Source organism: Battus philenor, unplaced genomic scaffold (assembly GCF_028537555.1).
Source record: "Battus philenor isolate CCGP_79_NKW_IND1 unplaced genomic scaffold, ilBatPhil1.0.hap1 SCAF_3, whole genome shotgun sequence".
Lineage (NCBI taxonomy): Eukaryota > Metazoa > Arthropoda > Insecta > Lepidoptera > Papilionidae > Battus > Battus philenor.
In genome coordinates this window covers 1,915,834-1,934,742 of record NW_027181693.1, presented here as the reverse complement: position 1 = coordinate 1,934,742, position 18,909 = coordinate 1,915,834, and the positions used below count along the sequence as shown (strand labels likewise).

The 18,909-nt window shown below is 33.7% G+C and overlaps 2 protein-coding genes across 2 annotated transcripts; one reads left to right on the top strand and one right to left on the bottom strand.

Moving 5' to 3' along the window:
- The first annotated feature begins 461 nt into the window (after positions 1-461).
- RnrS (ribonucleoside-diphosphate reductase subunit M2) lies at positions 462-6,755 on the top strand. The gene is made up of 7 exons (XM_068770491.1): positions 462-528; positions 681-870; positions 943-1,176; positions 1,300-1,535; positions 1,806-2,034; positions 5,868-6,086; positions 6,161-6,755. The coding sequence occupies exons 2-7, from the start codon at positions 814-816 to the stop codon at positions 6,311-6,313; spliced, it is 1,128 nt and encodes a 375-aa protein (XP_068626592.1). The 5' UTR covers positions 462-528; positions 681-813; the 3' UTR covers positions 6,314-6,755.
- A 1,032-nt stretch (positions 6,756-7,787) lies between these two features.
- On the bottom strand, positions 7,788-18,750 carry OstDelta (oligosaccharide transferase delta subunit). The gene is made up of 10 exons (XM_068770970.1): positions 18,576-18,750; positions 18,108-18,292; positions 17,621-17,889; positions 16,989-17,150; positions 16,138-16,282; positions 14,700-15,136; positions 12,974-13,124; positions 11,844-11,991; positions 9,592-9,822; positions 7,788-8,905 (listed from the first exon to the last, which is right to left on the bottom strand). Exons 1-10 carry the CDS (start codon positions 18,586-18,588, stop codon positions 8,763-8,765), a joined length of 1,884 nt encoding a protein of 627 aa, XP_068627071.1. The 5' UTR covers positions 18,589-18,750; the 3' UTR covers positions 7,788-8,762.
- Positions 18,751-18,909: the final 159 nt, after the last annotated feature.

The following is an 18,909-nucleotide window of genomic DNA, read 5'->3' as shown; positions in this document are numbered from 1 at the left end:
TATTACTGCTAGTTTAACATTAATTATTAAACTTCTTATGTCTAAAATGCTTACTTATAAACTTTTGTGACTTTTTTCCTGATACCTAAGAAATATATGTTAAGTTTAAATTGTGATATTAAAAATAACCCATGAAATCTTATTACAATAATTCTCTACATAAAAGTTACATTATATAAATTCATGTTCTGGCAATTCTTTGATTTTAGAGAACTCTTGTCATTGGTTACTTAACAAACCAATAACTACGCAAATGTACAACCTGATTAAGCGGCACGCAAAAAACAATTTATTTCATCCACATTAATGGCAGAAAATATTATTTATCCACTTAAATAAAATTATGTATACTTTACTAATGTTTCTATTTTAATACCTATGCAAAAAGTTCTCGAACTTCTCTTAAAAAACAGAAATAAATATTCAAGGAGTGGGGATAAAAATTTCCCGCTACCAAGTGGTTCATACAGTTCACACATACAGTAGTTCAAAACTCTAGTTCATTTTCTAGTAATTTCCACCTTAAAGGTAATATTTTTTTGTACAATTATTGTGTAGATTTTTAATAAGTATTATACTTAACCATACCTAAATGAGATTTGTAAGCAAACGTGAATTTCCAATTAATCTTAAAAATTTATACAATTTAAATCACATTTTATGTTAAGATCTTGTTTCAGAACACACATTAATTTCCCGCCATTGTTGAATTTATATTACTAGTGTCATTGCTCCAAATAATTTACTGGGTGTACAATACTGTTCGAGTTAAGACGTAAATAGTTAAAAATATTTTCAAAGAAACAATTTAAAATGGCACAATATAACAAGGAAAATCTCCATGACGCAATCAACAACGTTCATATTATGGTAAATATATAGCAACTGTTTACATTTGTGTCATATAGTTTAGATTATTTCTAAATGTAAAATTGGTTGTAGTCACCCGTGAAGAATGTGTTAGCCGTTCGTAACGAGAATGTTGTCGATAGCAAAATGGAAATTGAAAAAGAAGATGATAAAAAAGTCTCCACTTTCGATCCTCAATTGGAGCCTCTATTGCGAGAGAATCCTCGTCGTTTCGTCATTTTCCCTATTCAATATCCAGACATCTGGCAAATGTACAAAAAAGCCGAAGCGTCCTTTTGGACAGTTGAAGAAGTAGATCTATCGAAGGTAAATGATAACTTATTTATTAATTACTACCACGTGCTGTGTTTATTTTGGAACTTTTATAAAACTATAGTAAACATTTTTTTTTAAATATAACCTATTTAAATTTAATTTATTTTTGTTCAGGATTTATCAGATTGGGAGAGTTTAAAAGACTGCGAGAGGCATTTTATTAAGCACGTATTAGCATTTTTCGCCGCATCCGACGGTATCGTCAATGAGAATTTAGTAGAACGCTTTTCGCAAGAAGTTCAAGTTACAGAGGCAAGATGTTTTTATGGATTCCAAATTGCAATGGAGAATGTTCATTCTGAGATGTATTCTTTATTGATTGATACCTACATCAGGGATCCTCAGGAAAGGTAAGTAACATTTGTACACAACACACAGCTATTGAAGACATATTAACTTTATTGCATTCTTGTAAAGACTTCTTACAATACTTTATTAGAAGTGTGAATTGTTTGTGGCAAAATTATACCGTAATTTATGGATAAGTAAATAATTACGTGTACATGCATAGTACAATAAAAGAAATGTTGCCAAGTTTAATTCACCTGTTAAATAGTCTCACCTAATAATGTCCATATAAAAATAGTGAGGAAAATCATTGACATTTTCCTTGTTTGCAGGGACTTCCTGTTTAATGCAATTGAAACTTTACCATGCATTAAGAAGAAGGCGGATTGGGCATTGCAATGGATTGCAAGCAAGTCTGCCACATTTGGTGAGCGAATAGTTGCTTTCGCAGCTGTGGAGGGTATATTTTTCTCTGGAAGTTTTGCATCCATATTCTGGCTCAAGAAGCGTGGCCTGATGCCTGGATTGACATTCAGTAATGAACTGATCTCAAGGGACGAGGTAAATATATGTTATCAATGTTAAATCAAACAGTCAAAACCAAATACACATGTGTGGCAGACCTTTAAAACCTGTTGCTAAAATATAGTGTTTAAGTTGGTTTGCAACTAAAGCATGTATGTGATATTTAATTTCCAAAATCAAGCCAAAATTTTGTAGGGAGTTAGTATCCAGCAAGTATATCTACCATTAGAGATATACACACATTTTCCTATAGTTATTTCTTAAAACATATACCATATTTATTACAACCATTATTAACCAAATTATGCTTTAACAATAAACAAACTTTAACACTTAACACTAAAAAAACAATATAGGTACAAACATTAACTTAGATGTTGAGGATGCAGTTTTGTATAATTGATCTGTTAACAAAAATAATACATCATTGAAAGTAGATGATGAATTAATAGCAATTTATAAATGAATATTTAGTTAATAAATGGTTAGATATAGATATATATATGTCTGCCACATCCAATCTGATGTGACCCATTCATTCGGAAAGGAAGTTTCCTCAATTTCAGTCAGTTATGTGTTTGTAAAAATTGGTTAATACATGGCAAACTTTATATAAAAATTAAAATAGTGCAGTTATGATAAGTAATATTGTTTATTTGTAATATTATTTGAAAGGTGTTAATATATTTTGTCCAACCATTGTCCCGTCTGTCCTCTGATATAAAATAATTCATTTGACTACTTCACAAATCACCTTTTCATATAAACAGAATATTATATAACCAAGTGTTATACCTTTTCGGTTGTTCTGTGGTTTTCAAAAATATGCTAGTCCTTACTCTGGCTTAACAAAGCATAGTGCAGTGCTTCCCAACCTTTTTTGTGCCATGACCCACCTAAGCCTTTCTGAAATTGTTACGCCGCCTATGTAACATTCATTGTTGCAATATTAAAGCGATAGGGTAAAACTAGTTTCATCCATTTTCGAAATGCTCTCCTATGGGGCCTAGGCCCCACATTGGGAAACACTGGTATAGCATAGATTTAAACTATTTACAAGTACTCGAATCTTGGAAACAACCAGATTATATATTTATTATATTACATTTACAGAAGAAAGTTTTTGTTTGATATCTCAAAGTGAATCTTGCAAATAAGCAGATATGAGTTTCATACATGCTAAATATACTTATTTAAGTTATAGAGATAAGTTATCTAGAACCAATGGACCAGAATATGTAGTTCAAGATAAGATGTCCTATTTCAACATGAGATATCAAACATAAATATCAGTGATGTCTGCAGCACGTAGCCTTTATCTAGCACAGTGATTCCGAAAGTGGTCTATATTGCCCCTTAGGGGTCTATGACAACCTGCAAATGGGGGTCCACGATAATGGTTCTATGTAACAAAGTTTTGGGCAATGACGCTATGAAACCATCTAAACTGCAAGATCATCTGAGAAGATGCCACCCAGATAAAACAGAAAGATTTGAAATACTTTCAAACACTCAAAGATAAACTACAGAAGAGACCTACACTGGGCAGGATGTTCGCTTCGACGTCACAAAGAAATGATGATGGTTTGTGGGCGTCTTACAATACCTCGTTACTTATAGCAAAGTCCGGAAAATCGCATACTATCGGAGAGAAGTTAATTTTGCCAGCCGTTGAAGAGGTTTTAAAACTGTTTTACACAAACCTGCATCTGATATCATTAAAAGAATTCCCCTAAGCAACAATACTGTTGAAAGACGTATTGATGAAATGAGTTCTGAATTATTTGCAAACGACCCATTTCTTTTTACAACTGGACGAGTCAACTTTACCTAATAATGCAGCATTATTATTGGCATATGTTCGTTTTATAATAAATCAAGAAATCTACGAAAAAGAGAAGAAGCTCTATGCAAGAACTTTGATAACTGTCACTAAAGGTGAATCAATATTTCATGTTTTGAAGGATTACTTCATTGAAAAAGCAATTCCTTTACCAAATATAATATCAGTAAGTAGCTACAGAGAGCACCTGCCATGGTTGGGCGTTATCGTGGATTTATAAACCATTTAAAATAAAATGTGTAAGGGGTGTTAGCAATACATTGCATCATCCATCGACAACATTTAGTTGCTAAAAATTTGAGTGTTAGATTGCATGAATCATTTCATTTAATCATTGATGCAGTAAACCGAATCCGAAGCAACGCGTTGAATACGCGGTTATTGTTCGCAGTTGTGTGAAGAAAATGACGAACACTTTCATCGAAAGGCGAAAGGTTTGACAAGATTTTTTGCACTTTTTGAGACTATTTTAGAATTTCTGGATACTAAAGATAAAATTTTTAAAGAAAATTTAATGAAGAGGAAAACAGACATCGCCTATTTAACAGATTTGTTTACAAAATTGAATATGGTTAATTTGCAATTACAAGGCGACAGTTTAAATTTGATTAAAACAAAATCAATCTTATCAGCGTTTCTTGCCAGAGTTAAACTAATGAAGCAAAATATTGGATGGGACGAATTTTCTCAGTTCCCCCAATTTGTCACAGACAAGCTGCCAGGAAGACGACGTTTCAACTTACGTTCAACATTTAAATGCCCTCTATTCAGATTTTGAATCTAGGTTTGAGGATATTTTGACTATGGTAATGCCACCCTGGATAATTAATCCATATGGTGACTGACTGAACTGACTGAACTAAGTACAAATGAAGAACTTAAGGTTCAGTTTAAAAGCGGATATCAGCAATTATAGCTGCAAAATAACATACCCGTTACTTATCCCGTATTATGGAATAAAGCAAGGAAATTTTTAATTTCCTTTCCGTCGTCATACCTAGTGGTAAGGGGGTTCAGCGCTGTTACCAATCTCCTAACGAAAAAAAGAAACCGACTGGACATCATTAGCTGAGGAAATTTAAGATTAACCCTTACAAAATTGACGCCAAATGTTGATAATTTATTATTTAATAATAAATTATCAACATCAGGTTCATCCTTCTCACTAAAAATATTGACTTATATGTTATTTTATTTATAGTTTATTTAATGTTACGTATATTTTACATAACAGATACAAAATTTTATTTTGAGTAGTTTTAATTTAAATTCAATTAATATGTATAAATTAACATGTGTTTTTACTTTAAGTTTTTAACACTAAATTTCACTACAGTTAAAAATTTACAGGAAATCAATATCAGGTAAGTAGGGGTTCTACCCAACACGCAAAAACATAGCAAGGGGTCTACGACAAAGAACTACGAAAAAGTTTAGGGAACTCTGATCTAGCATGTGTAATTTCCCCAGTAGTCATTATGAAACTATCATTATATATACAAAATAACTTGTTATACCATGGATTCTATGAAAGCATAGTTTTTTCATTTAAGAATTATCTTAAAATAAATTTAGCGTTAGTTACTCCTTATTACATTAGCTACCTGCCAGTCCCATCAAAATCAGTAATTAGGATTATGGAACAAATAGACAGACAAAATTTAAAATTCAACTTTGTTAAATGTACTGTATATATATTCATATGCAATGTAGTAAAATCACTTATTTCAATATTACAAAGCCACACTTCAATTTTATATATTTACATATATTTATTTACACTACTCAAGCAGAGATGTCTTACTTCATTAATAAATAAATATATCTTTGTATTGCAATGCAAATTGTGTGCAGTACAAGAGTTACAGCTGTCCATCTTTATTTATTTGTAATATAGAAATATATTTACATATTTAAAGAAACTTAAATATTTTTAATTACTGTTGATTTTTTATAACATTTTTAAAAGTTCAATATAAAATTATATATCTGCCAGCATTGTAATTTAAAAATATTTTGTTTTCAGGGTTTACACACAGACTTCGCATGTTTAATGTTCAAACACCTGGTGCAAAAGCCGTCCAAAGAGTGCGTCCTACAGATTATCAAGGATGCTGTGGTAATCGAACAAGAGTTCCTTACGGATGCCTTGCCAGTCAGACTACTTGGTATGAACTGTGAGCTCATGTCCGAATACATTGAGTTTGTTGCAGATAGGCTTCTCGTAGATCTGATTGGTGAAAAAGTAAATATATTATTATTCTTTAAATTTAAATGTTTTGTTAATTCTTTAAAACTTAATGAATGTTATTTTTTTAGCATTACAAGACGAAGAATCCGTTTGACTTCATGAATTTGATATCACTCGAGGGTAAGACAAATTTCTTTGAGAAGAAAGTTGGTGAATACCAGAAGTGGGGAGTGATGGCGAATCGAATGGACAATGTCTTCACACTAGATGCAGAGTTTTAAAGGATATATATATAAGTTTTAAAGACTGACAGTATTAGGGAATGCCTTTAATATTACATCTAATTAACTTCCTACCGGTCTTCTGGTAGAATGTTTTCAATTACAACAAAAATACAGCACCCGGCGATAAATATTGCACATCGACCTTTGGAAAGAGACAATCGGCTGATTTCGGCTTCGAAAAGCGTTATCTCTGTCGCACGACTGATAAAATATCACATAAGTTGTGTGGGACTGAGATAGTGGTCTATGAAGCCGAAATTAACCTATTGTCTCTTTCCAAAGATGAATGTGCAATATTTATCGCCGGGTGCTGTATAGTGTTTATATATATATATATATTTTACCTTACAACAGCACGGCAGTGTGCTTGCACAATAATTTTGCACCTACTTATTTTATTTTAGGAATAATTATAAATGCTATTGTAACCAGGTTTTTCCAACAGTGATATAAACTCGTCCTATATTAAGGCGATTTGTTATAAGCTTTATAAATGTAATGATGGAATCATTGTGAATTTAATGAATGTTTCGATTGAATGCTTGTGATATAGATTTAATTTTTATTGAAATAAAGAATATAATTATTGAAGTGGAATTCTTCATTTGTAAAAATTTGTATCGCCTTATAAACTTTATAAGAAAACACCGTCGTAAATGCATCATGTCTCAAAACTTAATCTAACCTCTTTCGAAGACGTCGGTTTTCGAGATAGAGTTAGGAGAAAGAATTATAAGGCAAGTAACATCGCCCCAAAGAAGAAAAAAGAAAACTGAAAAAATCTTGTTAACAAAGTTTTATCCCTTATGATGGACGAGAGACTGCCAGAAAAAATCTGTTTATGAAAGTCATCAATTTTACATACATAAATAAAAATTATGATAATAAATGCATTCCATGACATTATTTGCCTTTTACCCCATTGAGAACCAAACAAATTTCCACAGGATGGGCTACAGCATTTTCTGCGCACCATAATACCCCACTGCGAAAGGCACTGCGCCTACCAAGCGTGGCGATTATGTTCTCTGATAGATATCTTTCAGGGAGGCCTATTGCCTTGCATTGGACGTCTATAGGTTAAAACGATGATAAGATTAACATCAAAAAAGGTATACAATAAATTGTCTCGTCTTCAATCATAATTTTTAAAATTTCATAAACACTACCTAGTCAGCGTTCACAGAATGGAAGTTACATAATACAGTTTATAAACCATTTGTTGAATTTTACTCATTCATATTTTGTTCATATCACCAATAACAACTAAGTAACTTTCAGTTCTAACAACAGCTGGTGTTATTGCCATAGTAAGTTATAACATTATTACTACATGTCAACATTTTTAAAAGCTTGGACATCATGACTTAAGATTAAGTAACTTCGTTGCTCCCCAAAGTGTTTATGTGGATTAGTTTTTGATAGTAAATAAAATAAAAATTCTAACAAAATCACTTATTTATTCATTTATTTAAAAATTAACACTATGTTATATTATTGTTTACATAAACACGACATTACAAATCATTGTAGAAATTTTTGTGAACATTCGGAATAATAATCTTATCATGTGCAGAACCATCATGCTTTATTGTATTTGACTTACAAAAATACAGTTCACAATAGTTTAATGTAGTAAACATAAAAATTTTAATAAATAGGAATTAAAACTGTTTTGCAATCTGTGAACACTGTTCTGTTAAATTTATTTAAAAAATAAAATCAACTTAGTTTTGAAACATTCTCAAATGTTTTATTATCAGGAACGATTTACTTTAAAAATTTACTTAATGTTGAAACAATTGCTGGTTAGTTAAAACTATTGATTTATGAATTAAAAACAATATTTGCAAAATATAAACATATTTCATTAATACCCTTGACATTTTTAAACAATCTTAGTGATCCCTTACAAGGAAAAATATTTTTATTAAAACTTCGAAGCGAATCGATGGTCTACCATAAAATTTATTCAAACTTTATATTTCATTAGCACATTAATTGTTATGGTGTTTTATACAGAAATACGATATTAATTATATCCTGAAGAACTGCTTGTTTGTTAGTCGCAGTGGGCAACCCTTTGGTTGCACCAGTGGTTTTGTGGGTCGAGAGGTCATCACTTGGGATGGTGGAAAAGTTCTCGAGTGGGTACCAAGAGCGGTAAACACGGCTTAGATAGGCCCACACTTGTTGGAAGTCTCTGACTGTGGGCAACGCAGGTGCGGTCCCACCATGCAGTGGGAATCTATATGTCATAATGATGATGTCTAATGCCATCTGTTAACTACAGAAATAGCAGCGGTGGTCCTCGTCAAGACGGCTTCTTGTAAGAGATCTACCAGCAGCTTCACAACATTAAATGAATTATTATAAGTATATTGCTAAGTGTTTACTAGGTGCTCGTGTATGCTGGTCTACGAGCAAGTGTATCGACTGACGCGAGTTAGCGCGCCTGCTTGTCCTGCGCGAGGCGTCTCAACAGCCGGTGGCCCGACAGGAAGGTGAGCAGCGCGAGTGGCGCCAGGTAGCGCAGCGTCGCAAACATCGACAGCTGCAGCCACAGCATCACATACAGGCCCAGAGAACCTGCACATTACCAGCAACATTGAGAAGAGGACAACGCATTTTTCTTCCTAGACTAAAGGTGAGTTTTTTTATTTTAATTTGGGGTTTTATCCATATAAGACCGTCATTAATGTTCACCTTTATATTTAATATTATATAGAATTAATGGTTAAATTAAAAATTTAATTTTATTTGTATCTCATTTTGTTGAATCACTATCCTCCTATCAGAAAAGAGCATACTCTTTTATAATGAATATTCACCATAATTCATTATAGAAAGATTACATCAAAAGATTATATATTTCTTGGAGATATGGAATGTGCAAGTCGCTGAGCTTGTTAAAATATTATCTCTATACATTTATAGATAGACTCAAGCTATAATTTTAGTTCTTCATTATATATAGAAAGGAGATAAGTTGGAGAAAAGTATTATGAGCTTCTATTTTTTGTCGCCATCAGACCTCCAGCCGTCTACCTTAACATTTTTGGGAACTAATTGAAAAAAGGAAAATTAATGAATACAAGGCCAATTAGTTCAACAGGGTGCCGTCTCGAGATCGGCTGCGACATCTAGAGTCTGCTGGGATTCCTCGAAATTTTGGGTTGACTAGATTAAAATCAATCCCGGCACAAAATGACAGAAGTATCGCTCGGTTGCAGAAACCAGCCTGTTGGGACGAGACAATGCTAGCGTAGGGTTACCTCCGAGCGCTAAGTGGAAAATGAGCGCGGCAGGCACGGGCGGGGGGCGCAGGCGCGGGGCGAGTCGCGCCCACAGCACTAGCAGCAGCAGCAGCGGCGCCGCGCAGCACGCCGCGAATACATCGGACACGACGCGCGGGGGCCGCGCCTCCGCCGCTCGGAATTGGTGCGCGATCTCTGGTAGAGGCCCACGGGGCCGCACCCCACGACCGCTCTCGGACACCGGGGCGCCTGTCAACAGAAATTTATTAAATAACCGCCAGTTACACAAGTAAACGATTACGTCACATAATTTCATTATCATCATCATGTCAGCTGATAGACGCTCCCTGCAAAGCTTTGAGCTTGACTATATAGTTGGACCACCCAGTGGGGGGCTAACACATCTCGCGTTAACCAGCTCGTGATCACCACGAGAATATTTTTCGGCCCCTACGGCTCTTACTGCCACTTCAAACGAGCAATCCTTTGAGCTACATCAGTGACCTTGGTTTGTGGGTCACATAAATTAGGAAGATACAACTTAATTAACCATTTCAATATAGAATTTCTATCATATTCAACAATAAAAAATTGTAATAATGTGAAGAGTAATATGTAATAAATAAATAAAATATTATTCACAAAAATTTAATTTAAACTTGAAAGTACATTAAACAAAGATTTTTTTAAATATGTGAATAAATAGTGTACAATAAACCTTCCAATATTTCTATGAAAAGAAAATTAGATTTTATTAGGAGTATATTTTTTATACATTTACTGCATATGTATGGGAATTTAGTAGTGTCAGGAAGTATTGCAATAATTTACAATACTGTTTTCATTTTACGTACACTCATTTAAGATATTGTTATACTACTCATTCTTTTAAATCAATCTTCTCTCGCATGTCATTGTTCATATACCAGGGTGAATCAAAAAGTTCTTAGAAGTGCATATATATGAAATCTTTTTGGATCAAGTTCGATATTCAAAGTAAAGTAAAGAGTGTCTATCACACTATATTTATGCAGACTGTCACTTGTTTTTGTCAGTTCGTTCGCATGTAATAAATTTTTTTGTGCAACGAGTTGCTAAAAAGTCTAAATTATGGATAAAAATGAGTTACGTGCGGTGATAAAATATCTCAGTTTGAAAAAAATGTCTACGAAGGAAATTTTTTTGGACATTCAGCAGACGTTAGGGGGTGATGCTGTACCCTATTCTACGGTTGCGTACTGGGTGGCTGAATTTAAAAGAAGTAGATCAAGCTGTAAAGACGACCCGCGTTCTGGGCGGCCTTCAACCTCCGTTACAGAAGAAAATGTCAAAAAGGTTGAGAATCTGGTTTTGGAAGACAGAAGAGTGACTATAAAACATATAGCTGAGATCCTAAGATATCTTTTAGTAGCGTTCAATCCATTTTAATTGATTCACTGGGGTTCAAAAAAGTGTCTGCAAGATGGGTGCCACGAATGTTAACCGACGAAAACAAAAAGCGATGTTTGGAAATTTCCAAGCGTAATCTCGAAATGTTCCAGCGTGATTCGGATAATTTTTGCCGTCGTCTTGTCACCATGGATGAAACGTGGTTTCACCATTTTGATCCTGAAACTAAAAGACAAAGCATGTCTTGGAAACGACCATCCTCTCCATCCATTAAGAAATTTCGAGTTGCTCCTACCGCTGGCAAAGTTATGGCCTCTGTGTTCTGGGATAGTGAAGGAATCCTTTTTATTGATTACATGCCAAAAGGCCAGACGATTACTGGACCCTATTATGCAAATTTAATCCCGAAAGTGCGTGAAGCGATTAAAGAAAAACGTCGTGGAAAACTGTCGTTGGGCGTGTTGTTCCTTCAAGATAACGCTCCCACTCATCGATCGGAAGTTGCGCTCAACGCAATCCGCTGTGCTGGCTTCAATCTCCTTGACCACCCACCATATTCTCCGGACTTAGCCCCAAGTGATTTTCACTTATTTCCAAAATTAAAAGAGGAAATTCGTGGAACAAAACTTCACGATAATGACGCGGTTATAGCTGCCGTAGAGGACTTTTTCGAGAGTCAAGAAAATAATTTTTTTTCACAAGGAATAAGGAAGTTAGAAACGCGTTATTCTAAATGCATTGTATTGGAGGGAGATTATGTAGAAAAATAAAATATTAATATTTAAATCTTTGCATTTTTTAATATTGATTCCAAGAATTTTTTGATTCACCCTCGTATGTATAATTTTTAATTAAAAAAAGTTTCTAAGTATAAAACTCACCAACTGCATTTGCATCCTTGCCAAAATTGAAGACAATCTCTCCAAGCTCCCAGGCGATGGGGTTGGAGACCGCGCTGTCGCCCAGGTACAGCGTCATAGAGTACGCGCCCGAAGCCTGTTCTAGGTGCTTGGCAATCGCGCCCACGTTCTGTGCAAAAAATTTCAGAATTAGAAGATTTAGAAAATAACCATCGATATTACTGGCAAAAAAACTGTACTATGTCTCAGGATTAATTACTTAAAGGTATAAACATAGCCTTTTATTTATTGAAAACTGCTAGTTAATATAACTAATTAATCATGCGATCATATTATTTCCATCAGGGCCGTGCAACCTTTTTATCAACAGGAGAATTTTTATTTAAAATTTCTTTGGCAGGCCACATTAATAAACATGTTAATAATTTACAAAAACTATTTAAAATAAATATTACAAATAAAAATCCAATATGATGTGGAGATTTCCCGTACTAATTTTAATGCACATATAAATGCAAGCTGAATATTGATTACTTGTATTTTTAAACAACCTTCAATTACTTTGTTTTATCATTACTATACAAGATATTTTTTATTCTAAAATTTCATAACCTAAATATATTTATATAACAGTTTATTTTTATATCACTTGTAAAAATTGTTTTCTTACAAATATAACCAATAAAATCTTATTAACACTTTTTTAGCCTTAATGTAATGATTTGAGATATATATCTTGTCTTGTTTTAGATAAACAAACATTAAAAGTCTACTGTCTAGACCTTTAATTTACAAAGTGGTCCAGATGGATATAGAAACTTACATTCTGTATTCAGTACAATGTGCAAAGACAAGGTATTCCTATGGGTGTCGACTGGAACCTGCTGAATTTTGCATGTGGTGTATGAAAAAAGTTTGGGACCCGGGGTATAGACAGGAGGAGGAATTAAATGTAGTATTATTTAGAAGACTTCCATGACCACACAGCACATGATCAAAGACACCGGTAAAAGGGGATTATGTTTGCAAATCAACAGGACTAGCAGAGAGATGGAACAATTAGAGGCTTTAGATGAGGATAGTTGAGGACCATACAGGGTGTAAGGCATCCAAAACTTAAAGGTTGTAAGTTTATATTGATGATGACTTACCAGTTCAACCCGGTAAGTGTTGGAGCTGGGCTCGGCAACGTAGATGGCCTCGAGCGCGTGCGGCGGTGCTGCCGTCGCTACTCGAACGAACGCCTGCTGCACTGTCACCGGGCTCTTGTACTTGTCGCGCACGCTGAACTTCAGACTCACCCTGCAGATGTAATGAACATTTTTAAACATGCTGTATTCCACTATAGTTGCATATATAAGAGATTTCTCTCTATATACTATCTAGTCATATTTCTGGAATTGTAAGGCTTGTTATTTGGAAAGAATATTATTTTCTCTGAATGTATGTGAGTTAAGACTAAGAAATTATTAGCTCAAGTTGGTTTGAAAGGGTGTTCATAAAAATTGATGCAGTCAAACTATAGCTCTTATAGGTAGGTATTAAAGTTGACTAGAATATGTGTTTGGCATATTAAAAATGAACAAGCCAATGGGTTTTATGAATTTATACTGACTAAGGGCAGCGCAGAGCACTGCTTAGGGTATAGCTAATGTCTTACTTCCTTTATGTTAGGACTACATATTGTATATATCTTTATATTGGTAATAATCAACGAAATGCATTATATATATAAAAATAATATATAAATAGGAATATTGTGTGAAGAATTCTGTATTAATTCATTTTATATATTACCGTATATGGCCAGAACAAAATATATTATGTGGTAACCGCTTTTTCATTTCTCTAAACACATCTTATTAGTGAACATATGCGTAAATATTAATACATGATGTTGTTTGTTTGTAGACATTTACACAGCTTTACCGGTGTCTGAGATGGCTTAGCTAATGGCAGTAAACCTAAACATCTTTATGGTAACTATACTCAGGGGTTTACACAGGAACCTCAGCTCATACATTTTTACCAGGTTGGGAGTTCTCTATGCTTTTTAATTCACTTAGCAATAACTGACTACAAGAGCACCCAAGACCAAGGTCACGGGCTGTCACTTGAATCACCGCTTACCAGTTGATCATCAAAGCATAAGTACATGTAAAAATTCATATCTTTATTCAAATAAGCATTTGCATGCACTTTTAAATAATCGATTATTTAAAATAATTATAAGTAATAAGCTACTACCATCTCGAAAGGCTAAACTGTTGAGAAGAGCTGGCCAGAAACTCGACTCGACTCTAAAAAGTGTGTGAGACGGCCTAAAAGGACGCACACTGAATGTTCGGTCGTACTTTACATTACACAAGCGTTTATTGCCTGCGCTGGCGCATCGGTGAACTTCGGTTATCCCCGCGCCGGACACGGCTCACCATTGTTAGCTATGGTCAGGAGCTTGCTACCATGATTTTGCCAACTTATTTACAACGTAATGCCTTGCATTATAATTTCTTGCTTTGCCATAAAATCGTATTTCTGATATTTAACTGTTTTTTTCTTTGGCTAAAATTTGTTTATATCTCTATCTGTATTATGCTAAATTTTAAAATTAAACCATTTAGTAGTGAACTTTATACTTTCTCATCCAACTATCGAACTTAGTTAGTGAACAAACAGATGTTAACCAAAGTAGTGGCCAACAACAATGCCTATGAGCGAGTAGCACAGAAAAAGAAGGAGCTTTTGAAGAAAGCCTGGATATATTTTAAAATTATGTACATAACTTCATTTTTAGCTAAAGCTATATAGCTAATAGTTATAAGCTTTCGTTTAGGAAATGGTGTGATACAAATGTATTTGATTGAATTTCGGACTTACTTCTGCAAGTGATCCGCTTGAAGTACCTCTGTCAACTTGTTTGGGTAGTTGATTGTAGTTATCTTAGGGCTGGTTGTACCGTCCACATCACCAATGCCAACCTCTAAACTTCCAACTTGAATTTCACCCAATACTGCTACATTAATGTTTGCAGACTTAGTTCCAGCACTGAGGGAGATCTTGTACAGACCATACTGTGCCTTAATTTTTCCCAGATTAAGAACGAAAATCGTCGGATCATTTGGTTTTTGCACTAAAGCTTGCTTGGAGAGTACAACAACGTCATCAGCTAGTCGGGTCGCAGACTGAGCAATGACCTCTTCAGGCTTCAATCCGCGTACTGCTCGGCCGATGAGATCAGTGATTGAGAACTCAACCGAATCAGACTCGGAAGTGACGTATTTTTTGCCTTTAATCGTGATGCTGATTGGAGATGGCTGTAACAGATTTTCGAAATTTAAATAAGACGGAGTCTTAAAATTAGAAAAAGTATAAATGAACACTATTGACAATCAACCTGTATAAAGTGATAACTTTGAAATATGTTACATTGATTTGGGTTTTCTATTAGATTGCAATAGGCAAATAACTTCTAGCAGTAAATCTGCAGGAATAGATATCAAACAATAATCATTTTTAATATGTAGTAATCAGAGTTTGGAAAATCCTTTTTCTTACTATTTATTATGTCTGAAACCATTTATTTTTGAATATGGTGTGTACAGTACGTTAGTAGTGGTAACCCTAGGTCGCCGATTTTATTCTCTTAGATTAGGATGGGGAGTAGCATCCTCTGTGCACCATAATACTACACTCCGATCGCCAACCCGCTTCTGCCACGCGTGGCGATTAGTGTATATCCCCGATAGATATTTTTATTTATATATTTTATTATTATTTTTCGGAGGAGCATACCTTGCAGAGGATGTCTATGAGCTAAAACGACGTCGACAAAATGAGGTACATATTCACCTTTTTGAAGAATTTACACCTATAACCAATCATCCTTTTGAGTTAAAATTTCAAACTAGACAATTTGAACTGTGATATATTTTAAGAAAAAAAGATGAGATAAAAAAATTACAAATGTAAAAATGTTATAGAAATAAATATACAAAAACAATAGACAAATGTAATATAAATGTATGATTCAGACATAGTGATTAAAGTAAGGTGATGTATGAAAGGAAAAATATGAAAAGGAATGCAAGATATTGTGATAGACAAAAAAAGAATGCGTAGAAAATACTAAGAAGAAGGACTGCGAAAATATATATCATGTGTAAAAAATATTATACAGACCCTGTTCAAACATAATAGGGGAGGCCCCCAAAAACGGAAGCAAAAAAAAACAATTATTCAGTATGATAGTAAAACAAAAGTTAGGCTAATGAATGCAATGCTTAGGACATCTCGCATTATAAAAAATATTTCTTACCTCATCATCAGCGATAGCCATAGCAGCCTCCAACAGTAAGGCAGCACCTCGAGGAGTGCTGACCGATCGGCCGGCGACATAGTTCGCGAACTTATACCGTTGTTCTTCACTGAGAGGTGAAGCCTTCTTCAAACCTTTGTATGTTCTGGATTAAATAAACATTGTACATTTAACAAATCTTTTTCAACTGATACCTCATTGATAAGCAGGCTTTTTTATCAGTCCTCTATTGGGGGCATGCTAACTTTCTGAAATCCATCTTTTTTGTATATGAACTATGCTCAGGATTTCTCTACGGGATTGATTTAAAGATAAAGAGATACATAGACAAAAGACAGTACTTCCAATAAAAAACAAAAGCATCCACCAATATTTAACATAAATTTAGCTCTGCTGTCCTGTACTCTCATGGGCAGAGATGAAATATTCCTTATGGCCTTTTGTACCTTCCCTATCATATATGAACGGAGACTAGTACATTCTCCCCCTCCTCTTTTATCCTTTTTAAAATGTTTTAATCATTCCTCTGTTGTCCGTTACATACCTTGAATTCCTTTCTATATTTTTCCGTTCATAAATCACCTTATTTCCATTGCCATCTCTCCCGGATCATACATCTACATTACATTTGTCTATTATCATTGTTTAATTTTGTATATTTATTTCTATAACCTATTTACATTTCTGATTTTTTTTTTTTTGCCTTACAATCTATATCCCAGTTCAATTTGTCAACTTTAAAATTTTTTTATTGTGAAATAATTTCAGTTTTTGTTTTACTTTAATAATTTTAAGAGGACTTTAAAAAAATATGTGGCAGTGTATTTTTAAAGTCCATTGTAGCATCTCACCTGAAGATAGAGCCGAGAAGGAGAGAGGTGACCGGCAGGCCTCCATCGAAGTGGAGGGCGCGAGAGTCACTTTCGTCAGCTGCCAGCAATACACCCTCAGCATGTGATGCTGTCCATGTTTCGCAACCAATATGCTCGCACAGTGCAAACACATACCCATAGCTGTTCAAAAATTATGTTTCATAACATATTATATTGATATAAATGATAAAATATTTTTGTCAAGGCAAGATAAATAGGTTATTCATAATAATAATGAAAATATGAAAGGAAGAAAATTTGTTTTACTAATTAAATAAAACAACTTTTCAATCACTCTCTAAATAAATTACTTAATTTCAAAATCTATCCATATCTGATTATCTATATATTTAGTTGTATATATGGAGGGCTTAGACTTTCAGTAAACACACATTTACTTTTTTGAATAGTAATAACTTAAAAGATAAGAGTTTTAGGGGTTATCTACTACATTCCCTATTGCTAGATTTTAGCATGAAGTTTATTTATGGGGCACACTGTACAGCATAGTCATGTTACTACAACAGAGCTCACTTAAATGTTATGTAAATAATGTAGAATAAGATATGAGCTGTATGTAATTATTATATATCATAATTGGAAAAACTAACTTAGCAGGTGAATCATCTTTCTTCAACAACTGAATGAGGTTCTTCAGAGCATCATCTTTGTCATAAACAGTTCCTTTCCCTAGAGCTTTTAGAGAAAACACTCCATAATACACTTCTTGCAATGTTGCATCTTTTTTGTCAAGAGCTTGGGTAGGTGTGGCCAAGACATCTGGTGTCAATATACTGTGGCAACCAGACAATTTTGCTGCATTTGTGAGGTAAAACACTTGTTCTAGATTTTTAAAATCATATTTTGAATTTTTTAATGCCTGTAAGAAAAAAAATTAAGAAGCACTTACAAATGTACATTTGGTGATGTTGAGAATAGATCGAGAGTTGGTGTTTAGATCGAAATTTGAGTTGTATAAATGTTTTACAGATATAACATTTTTGCAAATTAATATATATTGTAAAAAAATGATATTAGAAAAATAAGGTAACTCATCAGGGCTATTGTTTATTTAGAATTATAATCGGAATAACTTACATCACAGACTGCAGGTATGTTCGCATTAAGTTGCTTTAGGCCTTTAATAGCAAAATATAAGGCGCCAACATCCTTACTTTTGAGCCCATCTTCTAAGATTCCTTGTAATTTCTTAACATTAACAGTACTCTGTAGAACATTGGATTCTGCCAGAGCTACAGAACTTATAAAGACAAGACATATCACTGAAACAAAATAATTTAATATAAACGTTTTACATTTATTTAATTTTAAAATAACCTATATTGCAGACAATACTTATACGCCGGTATAGCAATGACGTGGCCTAAACAATTGTTAAAACGAAATATTTTTAAAAACAGTATATAAACGTATTTAGCACGAAGTATAGTAATCATAAAAATTGTATATAATTTTAGGGCCTCCAGAAAGAATTTATTGGATAAAAATAAGATAGGCACGAGAGTATTTTGTATTCTTTATGTGCTATGTATTCACAATACTGACCTCGGATAAACATATTTATTTTTGCAAAAACACGAATCAAGCACTGCTTTCGTGTTTCAGCAACTTTTGTGAATAATCCAACTAATTTTAATATAAAAATCTTCACAATAAACTAATTCATTTCATTTGATCACCGGCGTCAATAAGTGACATAAAGGCACGACGTAGCATTAAGTTTTACGAAATCGTTTGATAACCTGAAAGTAGATTAAATACGTTCCTGTTAATTATAAATGTCTTCATTGAAATTTAAAGATATTTCATAAAATTTTCAAATGTATTTAAGCTGTTTTATAAATACTAGGTTCTAAATACGTTATAAATGATACCATGA